Source organism: Sphaerodactylus townsendi, linkage group LG14, assembly GCF_021028975.2.
Source record: "Sphaerodactylus townsendi isolate TG3544 linkage group LG14, MPM_Stown_v2.3, whole genome shotgun sequence".
In the NCBI taxonomy this organism is placed as follows: domain Eukaryota; kingdom Metazoa; phylum Chordata; class Lepidosauria; order Squamata; family Sphaerodactylidae; genus Sphaerodactylus; species Sphaerodactylus townsendi.
The window spans coordinates 38,980,016-38,992,971 of NC_059438.1; the positions used below are offsets into that span (position 1 = coordinate 38,980,016).

Genomic DNA, 12,956 nt, shown 5'->3' on the forward strand with positions numbered 1-12,956 from the left:
AACAATAGCAAACCACCTCTGTACGTCTCTTGACAGCAAAAAGAAAATGTGCACACGCATTCATAATATCAGCTTCCACAGTTTTCACTCAAATCTGAGACCAGCTTTTCCATAATTACGTCATTGAACACAGCGAGGGTTGTCCTACATTTGCATACAAGTTAGACTTATGTCCCGTATTTTTTAAAAAATTATATAACATTTTAAAGGGGTTGTCTTACATTCAGGATCATCATCCCTTTCAGTAAATATGGCAATTTTAAATTCTACTTGCCCCAAGACTGGAATAGCACCAGGAGCTTAAAATGCAATATTTTTGTGATACCACGAATACAACTTACACTTATTTCTGGTCATCAGATTCTTGCCAAAATAGCATGCATTTTTTTTTCCAAAACTGGTTTTAGCCAACATTCCAACAAAACTATGAACAAGAGACTCTAGTTATAGTTTCTCAACCTCCTTGCTGGTCAAGACAGGCTTAAGGCATGTGGATGAAGAGGGGGGATTCTGTAGAAGACAGCACAGTCCAGTTCCACAGAATGACTGAAATGCTGCTGAGATATTGGTACATTGCCTGGATCACATATAACTGTTCTATCTGTCTGACGGTAATGCAAGGATGAACCTCTACCATAGGCATGCAATTTGTCTTCCAGAAGGTGGGTAAGAACTGTGATACCCCCTAATTCAGTGGTGGTGAACCTTTGGCACTCCAGATGTTATGGACTACAATTCCCATCAGGCCCTGCCAATGGCCATGCTGGCAGGGGCTGATGGGAATTGTAGTCCATAACATCTGGAGTGCCAAAGGTTCGCCACCACTGCCCTAATTCATGAACTGTTTGGCGAGTTCATAAAGATGCAGGAAATGAACATGGAAAGCTTGGGTTATTTCAGGGGCTACTTAGTTATCCACTTCAATGCTACAGAAATCCTTCCCTGCATTTCACCTGCATCAAGAGATATAAAATATTCAGAAATTTTGAAGCTGTTTTAAAAAGTGTCCCCCGTTTATCCAATCTAAATTTATTTTACTGCATTAACATAAAATGCATAATTTATAATTTAGCATATAAAGCAGCATTCTTGTATATTTATGAAGTTTAAAGTATGACTCGGTTTTTTACTAGCACACTTCAAAGAAATGCTAATTGAGGATACATTTGCACATGTATCCGGTTTTTGCCTTTTGAGTAGAAGGGTGAAAACTGAAAGCAATTTTGATAGTAAACCTAAGAAAGTATTATCTGGATCAATCATAATAGGATCAACAGCATGAATATATCCAATTAAAGGTTATGACACTGAAAAAAATCAATGTTGTCAATAATGTATTATATATACTAATTGCAGAAAAAATTAGTGACACCCAAACAGTTAACAAAATCCTTGGAAAAATTTGCATATGTTTACAATATATGCTGGAATTTATTTACAATGTAGTAAATTGCCTTGCCTTAAAATCTTCACATTACATATACTGAAAAAATAAACCACATTCAACCTTAAAGACCAACAAAGTTGATTACAGCATATGCTCAAATGAGTCAGAATCCACTGCTTCATAGGCACATGGTATGAGAAATTTTGCTCCTAATTTACAGATCCCCTGAAGTCTCTAGGAGTTCCATGGACCATAAACACCTGCCACAAACAATCACACTCTGCAATCTTCTCTTCTACTAAAACCTGGCGAACCCCACCCCAGGTAAAACAGCTGTCATTGACACCCTATGACTCTGACACACAACCTGCCTGAATAGCCATGATATCAGTGCTTATTTATATCCCACTTTTCTCCCTAGTGGGGTTACTGCATCATTCTCTAACCATGCAACAACCTTTGAGAGTATGATGTCGGATGCTAGCTGTAATACAGGCCAGGCACAGGAATGCCTAATATTTGGTCTGGATTTCCTATGGCCAGTTTTGACCCAATTATTGCAATGGATCCCACGATCCCATGATATGTGAAGGCCGCCACTTGTGTCCTGGATTCTCGCTCATCCTGGCTGCTAAAAATCACACAAGGGCACAGTAACGAGCTCTAGCTGCCTACTGTGAATCAATCACCAGCTCAGGGCACCTGGTTTGTTCTGGGTTGAAAATTTTCTTCTCCCTTTTTTACTGTTTTCTCCATCTGGGTGTAGACAGAAGGCCATCACTGTTGCAAATCCTGGACTTATCAGCAGTCTTTGATACAGTAGAGCAGATCATGCTATCTTGCTGAAGCATTTAGAAGCAGAAGTAGGCATCTGGGAATGTGCTTTCAAACAAGGTAATGAAGTAATGGAAGGAAATAAACTCGCCTGTTCGATAAAATGGCTCTGTTTATAAAATTCCCAGTCTTCTTTCAGCAAATGTTGTTTTGTTCTCATTGCTGCCTGGAACAAAATTCAATCAAATTAACTGGATAAGTACTATCTGATTTCTACTACACCTATTTCAGAACACATGGTGATAAAATCTAAAAGCCAGCCAGCTAGATGCCTTAATTTACCTGCCACATTACTACAATTGTGACTGGAAGCAAAGTAATGTTGAGAACCCACAGAATGACTCATTACTTAAGGTGAAACCAATTATCACAAGGCTGATGGGAGAAAAAAGCAATTCCATGACATGCCTTTCCCTGCTGCAGCTTTTTGATATGCACACTGATAACTCCATGCAGATCCTGTGACCTTAGGAATAAATTTTCCAGGGTCAGAAATGACTGCTGAGCAGAGAGGAATTTAAAAATTCAGGTACCTTTATTGACATACAAAAATAAATTAAAATTTGTTGAACACACAGTGGTGGCGAACCTTTGGCACTCCAGATGTCGTGGACTACAATTCCCACCAGCCCCTGCCAATTAGCCATGGTGGCAGGGGCTGATGGGAATTGTAGTCCATAACATCTGGAGTGCCAAAGGTTCGCCACCACAGACATAGGAAGATAGGTGACCATCAGGGCCCTTGACTAATAGATTATGGGATTTAACCTATGATGTTGCAACTTGGATTTTCTTGAATCACATTCCATCTACTATGAAGATGTCTTTATCTTAAAAGTCATATAATATTTTGCTTCTTATTTTTAATACTGTACTTATGATAGTATTTCAGCTATCAAACACGTTGCTTCAGGCAACCTACCTGCCTTTTGTTTTCGGATAAGAATTCAAAAATGCCAGGATATACATTTTCTCACCTTGTCTAGAGGCTGGGATATGCATCAAACTAATACAGAATGTGGATAATCTGCTTTGTGTGCGTTCCATATCTGAAATAAACCACTGCAGAGCTATCAGCAATATCTGAAAAGGTGGTCAAAAGCAAGCATGAACTCACTGGCAATGCTAATCTTATTGAGCCCAGCTTGTTTCCAAATTTTCTAGCACTGCACCTTTTCTACAACATTATAATACTTTGTCTATTGCTTTAATGACATCTGAGGTACCACTCCCATCATCCAAATGGTGCATATTTCTTATTTTCTTGGTGAAACATTGTATAGCTACAAAGGTAGCCATATTTTTGCATGGATAACGTAATCTTCATATATAATGAATATAATAAGCTGATTTGTTCCTTGTTGATACTGTATATCAAGATGCCATTTCTTCGGTGGCAGTGGAGGACCTCAAGAAGCCCAGCACAGAACATAAGCCACTGAGTTCATGCTTTCTTCTCATATCTTCTCAAGTACTAATGACAACCCCACATCAATGAAGCCTCCCTTGGTGGTTTGCCTCAGCTCCGCAATGCACAAAGCAAAATTCTAAGCTATTAAAGGACAGTTGTGTGCTGGGTGACCTCAGCGCCAGCCTCAAACCCCTCCCTCTGCTGAACTTTCTGACAAACACCTATCTGGTGAAACTGGCAAGCATCCTAAAAGTTATGATAGGATCCAATCTTACTTTAAGTATCCAGACATATTGTTTTATCTACTTATTGGCCCCTAGATGAGAAAAATATTTCCCCAGTTTTTTGGGACTATTATCACATCATCTGGGGAAAAAAGGATACTTGTTGGTTTTCAGAAGAGATGTTTAGTTTTTTTGTTGCTCTCCCATGCCACTGTTAAGCTGCAGCCTTTTAAAATACACAGCAAGCCCTAACAGCCAACGAACTAACGGGGACACTTGGGTGGTTAAGCACAACTGGCACAATCAGCTCGTAAGTTACATGACAGGTTCCACAACCAAGCTGAAAAGTTGCAAAAATAGCACCCATACACACACTTTGCATTAACTTCTGCCATTGTCAAGAAGATAAATACCCACATAATATACTTACCTGCTCATCAACATAATCATCTATTCTTTTCTGACATTCGAGCCACGCATCAGCAACTTGCCCCATCTCCTTTCCCAACTGGCAATGTTGTTGTAGCGAGGTTCTCTACCAATCTCTCCACAAACTGGGTGTTATTCCTGGACAATAAATGAAGAAAGCTGTTTTAAGAGGCTATTCACCTACAGAATGATAACTTACTGTTTTAATAAGTCAGCAGTGCAGAAATTTGAGAAGTTTTAAACTTGATCAAGTAAGCAGCTCCACACAATAATTGTAAGGACAGTCTTTACCTTGCAGAGATAGAATAGCTTAAATGTCTTGGAATAATGGCTAAAACATTACTACTACAATACTGGAAGCCTAGTCCACCTAAAAGTTATAGAATTGGACTTCCCATATTTCTGACCCCCAAATGGAAACTTTTGCAAATCTCCCCTTAGGCAAATATTATAAAGATGTACAGTGGAACCTCAGTTATTGACGACATCAGTTTTTGTCAATTTTGGTTTTCGTCGATCGTTGCCAGCCATTTTTTGCCTTGGTTTTCATCAGCCGTCTCGAATTTTGTTGGTGAGCCAATGAAATTCGCTGCAACTTTTGAATAAATTCGCTGCGTTGTTTGCGTTGTGCCTGCAGCGATTGCGCAGCCTCGGTTTTTGTCGGTTTCGGTTTTCGTCGGGTGTTTCCGAACGGATTACTGACAAAAACTGAGGTTCCACTGTGTTCACCATAAAACTATTTTAAGAGCCATCAGAACAATGGTCCATTTAAATTCAACATTCTACTTTACTCAGGGAACAGTCAGATGCTAGCTACAGAGGTCCAAGCCCAGTATTGGTATTCAGAGGTTTACTACCTCTGAACATGGAGGTTCCATTTATTCCCACAGCACGCATCCATTAAGGTGGTCATTCTCCCTAAATGTGCCTAATCCCCTTTACAGTCAATTAAGTCAGAGGCCATCACTATGTCCTGTGGATTCCACAATTTGAATGTTCCAGATGTATATGTTGTGTTTAGCGAGTCTTGCAAAAGTACATTAGAACAAGTACCAAACATGAAACATCCCAGAACTTCTAACAACAACTTGGGAATAAGAGGAATTAGAAGCAACACAACACTTGTTTTATGAACAATCATATTGACTGCAACAACGTATCTGCAATTAAAAATAACTGGTTGACTGTGGGGTGCATATCACTTGAAAATCACATCCTATGTGCCCTGAGAAAATTTTTTATGAATTATGTAGAATCTGGTTTCACTCTAAGTCTTTGGAGCTAGCTGTAACTGTGACTCGATTCCAGTTTCTTTTTTTTGTTAACTTTTATCTATCAAAGAAAACAGAATAAACTTATTAATAATTATGTGATAGTCTGTCACCCTGTGTTCCATCACTGCGTTGCACCTACACCAGCTAGACATCAGCATACTATTTTAACACAAATGGCTCTGTTCTTCTGTTTCCAACTCTGCAATATAGCATGGGAAACAGAAGTTACTTTTTTTCAATCTTGGGTTTCTGTGAATTGGAAGAAGTAATTTTCCTTATATTTCAAAAGGTTTTCTTCCTATAGCACATTTAATTCTTACATCTGAAAAGGTTGTCTATTAGAACAGGCAGGAATTACCCACCGTCAGAACCCACCCATTTATTATGATTACTGTTTTCTCCATCTGGGTGTAGATTCCTGGCCACTACCTCACTGAGCTTCAAGTGTCATCCAAATAACTTTGTGAACCATTTTATATAGTGCAACACTACCAAATATGTAGAAAAGGCTGAAGAAACCCATTCCATACAATGGGAGCCACATTTTAAAGGCTGGCACCTGCAGTAGGCTCTGTTCAGGTGAGCAAAGCTGTCAAGGCAGAGCATAGGGGAAGAGGTGGCCAGCGGATATAAGAAATTAAGGCCATGAGGGGCTTTGACATGACAGCAAGGTGGATTTGATTGAAATCACTAGTCAGTATGACTTTCTTTAAATCATGACACATGGATACTCATTCTTTTTGGTACAATTTTGATATTTACAACCAGATGAAGATTTAATTTTTTATGATAATATCTTTTTGGATTGGTTTTACGGTTAAATTTACTGATTAGGCTATACTGTTAGAAATATAGACAGATAATTATGAAATTATTGCAAAGTGATCAATCTCCAGTTTCATTTGTGCCACTAGGCCTTGCATTTCTTTGCTGCAATGCTTATATTTTGCACGCATGTCTGCCTTAGCTATAAGCAGAGATACTTCATTAAAATATTCTCAAACTGGCCCTCTCTTACAGCCTGCTGCCATTACAGATTTTCTCCTCAGGCTATACACACAAAGATCCTAAGACCTGTGGTGTCCTCTTTTCAAAAGGTTTCAAGTTAATTTTTACTGCTTCCTCATCTCTCCTCACACTTAACTCCTTGTGCAGATCCACTCTACACAATCTTCTATCCATTCCACTTCTTGAAATTTAACACTTAACAGGTAAGGGGGTGATTCTGTGTACACAGATTTGCAAAGGAACAATAAAATTAAGGATATTTTTTCAAATTGGTTTATTTTATAACATTTTACTATGAAGAAGGGGCATGTTATCTCCGCAGACACAAATTCACAGTTTTGAGAAGTCCAAAACAAAGCACCTGTGATACTATAGATGGAAAAACTGCCCAAAATACTCTTACAGAAATCTCTGGAAGAGCATGACACTGTGTATGGATTAGTGGAATTCATTTACCAAAAAAATTTAAACATTGCATGAACATATAGTCTCATGTTCCATAATTAAGTACTAATCCTTATTTCATTATAAATACCGGTAGACTTTGGACTGTAACGTATCTTACATAGAAAACTATTTAAACTATCTTCCTCAAAAAGCTTTAAATCTGCTTTAATTTTTTTAATCCAATTTTAATACTTCTCTTTTTAAAAAAGGATTGATTTTTATCCACTGTGCACAACAGTCAATGCCTTGAATTGAGCCAGTAACTAATGGGAAGTCAATGGATGGACTGCAGAATAAAAGGAATATGCAGCTCTATCTAGCTCCCATAATTGCTGAGCCGCGACATTCTGCACCAACTGGAGTTTCCAAATTAAGGGGTAACCAATGTACAGTCTAGTCTCAGTGTCAGGGTGGCATAGATCCAAGTGGCCAGATTAGCCGAAACAAGGGAAGGCACCGCTTTTGAGGTAGGCTGCGTTGGAAGAAAGCCTTTTTGGCAAATGCGTTAACTTGATTCTCCAGCAACAATGATGGGTCCACTATAACCCTGTGGCTCTTAACTGAGTTGGCAAGAGTCAGCTGAACATCATGGAAAGTGAAATATCCTTCAAGAGCTCTACCCTCACCCTAACCAGCATTATTTCTGCACGTGTCATGCGATTGGGGGGGGCACCGGCATAGTTTATGCCAGCGCATCCCCCCCATCCCGGAGGCGGTTCGCATGAACAGTCCTGCTGGCCCAGGAGCCAGCGGCATGCCCTCCGCACAGGCCGCACCGCTCCCGGTGCCCTTTTACCTCCTGCCGGCTCCCGTCGCTCTGTGGAGGCCAGGGGACACACTCCCATGGCCATAGTGACGCCTCCGGGGTTGGAGGCCAGGAGGCGTGTCCCCTTGCCTCCACAGAGCGACCGGAGGTAGCAGGAAATAAAAGGGCACTGGGAGCGGCGCAGGGAAAACGCCGGCTTCCACATGATGCTGTTCACTCGGCACCAGATGGAAGCCAGTGTTTTCAAAAAGAGAAAACGCCGGGGGGGGGGGGGGGCACACCACCGCTGCTGCAGCTTTGCGATCTTCTCCCCCACAACGGCGTTTTTACTGGCCCTACGCTGGTCTAAATGGCCCGTGTGGAATGGGCCTTAGTAATTTAAGCACAGCAATCAGGTAGAGATTTAGAACCTCTGCTGAATCAACCAGGAGGGTTGAAAAAGGATATTGATAGCTTTGCATCTTCTGCATATTGATGACAGCCAACCCCCAAACTATAAATGACTTGGTCTAAGAGCTTTACACAGAAATTGAAGAATACGGGGGATACAATTACACCCTCCAGGATTCCCCAAGATAGGTACTACATAGGTGATAGCTGGTTTCAACAGCAACTCTTTGGAACCAATCTGTGAGGTCTTACTTGAACTAGCTCTGATTCCTACTACTGCATCTGAGCTGATAGGACCTACAGTATCAAAGGCTGCAGATAAATCCATTAACAACCTGTCTACACTCAGTAAGAGGTTATCAACTAAATCTACTCCATCTGTGTCCCACAGCTTGGCCTGAAGCCAGACTGAAAAGGGTCCTGAATGGATGAGTTATCCAAAAATGCCTGGAATTGGTTTGTTACTACTCTCTCACTCACTTTCCCCACAAGGGGCAGATTAAAGACTGAGTGATAAATTGGCCACATCATTTGCCTGCAGGGATAGTTTCTTAAATAGTGGACATATAGCTGCTCCTTTGAGTGCTTAAGGAAACGTGCCTTGAGATAGTGACTGATTTATAATAAGATATTAAAGGTTTGTTGATGTGGTCCTTACATGCTTGTAACAGCCAAGGTGGGCAAGGATCCCGGCACAAGCAGTGACGTTCACAGATCCCCGGAGCTTCCACTATCCATCACAGGAACTGGGTCACAATAGTCCATAAACAGACCACACAATGGGTTAGCCCTTTCTTCTGGTGTGCTTATACTACAACTGACAGCCAGATCAGAGTGTATTCTCATTATCTGATCAGCACAAAAGCTGGCAAAAGCATCACCGCTGTTATCTGTTCTGAGGACTCAGATTTAGGCATCAGTAGATGCTCAGCTACCTTGAACAACTGGGATAGAATCATAGAATCGAAAGGGAACGCCAGTGTAATCTAGACCAACTCCCTGCACAATGCAGGAAATTCTCATCTCCCCCCACCTCCCTGGCCCATCTCCAGTGATCCCTGGGGCCAAACGATGGCAAAAAAACCCCTTCCAGAATCCTTGACCAATATGACCTGGATGAAAATTGCTTCCTGGCCCTCATGGCTGTGAACTTGTTAATACTACTGTAGTAGAGAAGTAACATTTCTTTATTTCTGCATGTCTGCAATCTGAGTATGGTTCCTGGTTCAACAAAAAGGAAGTAGGGCCAAAGCACAATACTATACAGAAATCCAGCACCTTCCTCAGAGTATATCTTGAGCTTGCAGATTCTATTTTTCATATCATACTCTTTGGGAATTGTTTACTATGTAATCCTCGCAAGCATTACTGAAAATAGTTTAGGAGATGTATTGTCAAATGCTTTCACAGCCAGACTCAACTGGTTGCTGTGGGATTTCCAGGCTGTGCAACCATGGTCTGGTAGATCTTGTTTCACCTGTATCTGGGCTGGCATCTTCAGAGGTGTATCACAGATGCAGGTGAAACATTAGGAACAAGATCTACCAGACCACAGCCGCACAGCCCAGAAAGCCCACAACAACCAGTGTAGGAGATGCCTCATTATTACTTTCCACATATAAACATGAAAGTTCATGTCATCAAAGTAAGAATTCCCCAAAAACATAAAGGAAAAAGAGTGAAATTCTAACTTCTTCGAAAGGGGAAGGGGTTATCTAACCAGTCAAAATGCCACTTACAGTGCAGATATTGAGTGCTTTTCCAATTCAGACTTCACCTCTCCAGAGAGAAAACACCTAAATGATTCTGAGGACTTTCAAGGCAGTATCCAAAACTTCACTGCAAAGAGAGGAGGTGTCCTAACTATTTTAAATAAGCAAACCTTTTACTAGAGAACTTTCCAACTTTCAAGTAAAAACTGGCATGCTAAGTGAATTCTGCCCCAATGATATACTTCCTTGCAGTCCTCACCACAGTAAGCATCAGCTCAAAGCTTTGCTGCTCAACAAAATGCCACTTACAGCGGAATCCTACAAACACTTTCCTGGGCTGAAGAGACCTAAGTAAGATTTGCTTAGAATTATATTTGTTTCATTTTTATTCCCCCTTTTATAGGAATCCAAAGCAGCTGACATCATTCTCCTAGTCTTCATTTTCTCCTCACAATCCTGTGAGGTAGGTTAGGCTGAGGGTGTGTCTGGCCCAGGGTCACCCAGTGAGCCTCCAAGATGTGAGCAGGCGGTCGAACCTTGGTCTCCAGATACTAGTCCAAAACTCTAAACACTATATCTATCAAATTGGATGATACTGTTACGTTTCACAAACATTTGTGGTCTGCCCCAAAAGCCAGGAAACATCTCAAGTCACAGCCAGTAAAGATCAAGATCATTTTATAGAACAGTTTACAGTTTCTCATGACTGCCACTAATGTTCATTAAGGAAATTTGTTCAAGGGTCAAACCACTGTCCTGGCAAGGGATGACAGCATCGGGGTGCTGTGTGGTTTCCGGGCTGTATGGCCGTGTTCTAGCAGCATTCTCTCCTGACGTTTTGCCTGCATCTGTGGCTGGCATCTTCAGAGGATTTGATGGTAGTAAAAGCAAGTGGACATTCCACAGGTATATATATACACCCCACTTGCTTTACTACCATCAGATGCTCTACTCATGCAGGAAAGGGTCAGGAGAGCCGGTATGTGTAGCGGTTAGAGCAGGGGGGTCTTCAAACTATGATCCTCCAGATGTTCATGGAGTACAATTCCCATCAGCCCTGCCAATTGGTCATGCTGGCAGGGGCTGATGGGAATTGTAGCCCGTGAACATCTGGAGGGGCACCGTTTGAAGACCCGTGGGTTAGAGCATAGGTGTCAAACTCGCGGCCCTCCAGATGTTATGGACTACAGTTCCCATCATCCCCTGCCAGCAGGGGATGATGGGAACTGTAGTCCATAACATCTGGAGGGCCGCGAGTTTGACACCTGTGGGTTAGAGCATCAGACTGAGAGACCCAGGTTCAAATCCTCCCTCTGCTGCCGGAAATCCCGGGCCAGCCATGCCCTCAGCAGGGCTGTTGTGAAAATAAAAAGGGAGACCAGGCAAACACACGCTGGCCACTTTGCACGCCCTGTTGAAGGAAGGGGCAAGACATAAATCAAATAAATAAATGAGCTGCACCGTTTGGGACTGCGGGGGGGAGGAGGGGGCGGAGTCTGCATCGTTCTCTTACAATGAGGCTTTTTAAAGACGGGGGTGGGGGGGAGGTTAAGAAACTGCAACTTGAAGGGGTGGGGACCCTCCCCCCGCAGTTAAATGCACAGACGAGGGAGGGGGGTTTCGAACTGACAATGGAGGGGAGGGGGCCCAAAACCTTCGCCAGGCCGGGGAGAGGCGTCAAAGGCCCAGTGGGAGGGAGGGGGACGGGAAGACTGAAGAGGGAAGTTGTGCCAGGCAATGCATAAGCCGGCTCGGCCTGCCGGGGCCGAGGCCTGCCTGCCCGCCCGCCTGCCTCCTTCGGCGGCCGACCGGGGAGGGAAGGCGGCCAGGCGCCCTAAGGAGACCCACGGAGCATCCGGGACCCTCCGGCCGCCCGCGCTTCACTCACCTCAGGAGAGATTCTCCTCAGCGCCATCACGGCTGCGGAGGAGGCGGAGGGATGGGGCGAGGGGCGGGGCTTCTTCCCGTCACTGACCGCGCGTGGCCCCGCCCCCTCCCATCTTGCGGCCCCTCGCGGAGTCCTTCGTGCCTCTCCGGCCCCCCCTATTAACAGAGGCGTTTCCCCGCCCGGCGCTTCCCGCCCCCTTCTTGAAGTCTCGCTTTATGCATTTTGTTATATATTTATTTTATGTTCAAAAAAGAAATGTGTGTTTCTTTTAAATGGCGGATGGGTACTGCACGTTGAGCACGTCTCGGCGGCGGATGCGTGTCTCTTCGCCGCACTCGAATTACATCCGCGGAGGTTGGGGAAGCAAACCCAAAAGGGGCGGGGGGGGGGGGGGGGGGGGGGGATGTACTATTTCGGAAAGGGGGGAGGCTGATTTTTGTTTTAGCGCTGTTCCGCGTAGAAACAAAACGGATCCCTCGCCATTAAAAATATATTTGTATATTTTAATATATATATTAATATTATAAATATATATATTTATAATATATATATATATTTTTCTTGTCAGTAAGACATAAAAATTCTAGATATATCGGGCTGATTTCTGCTTTGGTGTTGTGGCGCTTGCAGTTTGAAGTGGTATGGTCCATTCTACTCCGTGAGATTCCCGGGCTAGTGAGTCAGTGGAGCTTAGGCTGTAGGAGACGCTGTTTCCAACTTTGGGTTGGGAAATTCCTGGAGATTTGGGGTTGGAAATGGGAAAGGCAGGATTTGGAGAGGACGATGCCTATAAGGACGATGCCATAGAGTCCACTCCCCAAAGCAGCCATTTTCTCCAGGAGAATTGATTGTATGAGGATAAATTACAATTCTGGGAAAACTCCAGAAATCACAAAGCAGAAATGAATAAGCCTATGTAAGTTTATTGGATAAACATTAAGTAAGATTGTCAGTTTTGGCAAGTTATAACACAAAGTGTTTACGTTAGAAAGGGTGCCTTTAGTATTATATCCAATCTGTCTGAGATTTGTTATATTGTAAACTAGCGGGCCCGGCCACGCGTTGCTGTGGCTGAGTCTGGTGAAGTGGAAAAGAAAGAAAAGGGGAAGCAAACGGTTCAAACATGTGTCATTGCACAATGCTGGGAGGGGAGGGGCAAGGGGCCCCTCGCTCCCCTCCCTCTCTC

The 12,956-nt window shown here is 42.9% G+C and overlaps 1 protein-coding gene across 6 annotated transcripts in view; it reads right to left on the bottom strand.

Annotated features, from left to right (window-relative positions):
- FAM193A (family with sequence similarity 193 member A) overlaps positions 1–11,905 on the bottom strand; it is a 50,800-nt gene extending 38,895 nt beyond the window's left edge. For 5 of the 6 annotated variants that reach the window (XM_048515645.1, XM_048515643.1, XM_048515646.1 and 2 more), the window contains exons 1-3: positions 11,771–11,905; positions 4,287–4,423; positions 2,313–2,387 (exon numbers count right to left, since the gene is read on the bottom strand). In XM_048515645.1, the coding sequence (XP_048371602.1) occupies positions 2,313–2,387; positions 4,287–4,352 (141 nt within the window). In that variant the 5' untranslated portion in view covers positions 4,353–4,423; positions 11,771–11,905. Of the gene's footprint in view, positions 1–2,312; positions 2,388–4,286; positions 4,424–9,909; positions 10,010–11,770 lie in introns of all 6 variants that reach the window. The other variant, XM_048515642.1, reaches the window with a different exon arrangement.
- Between the last annotated feature and the right edge of the window lie 1,051 nt (positions 11,906–12,956).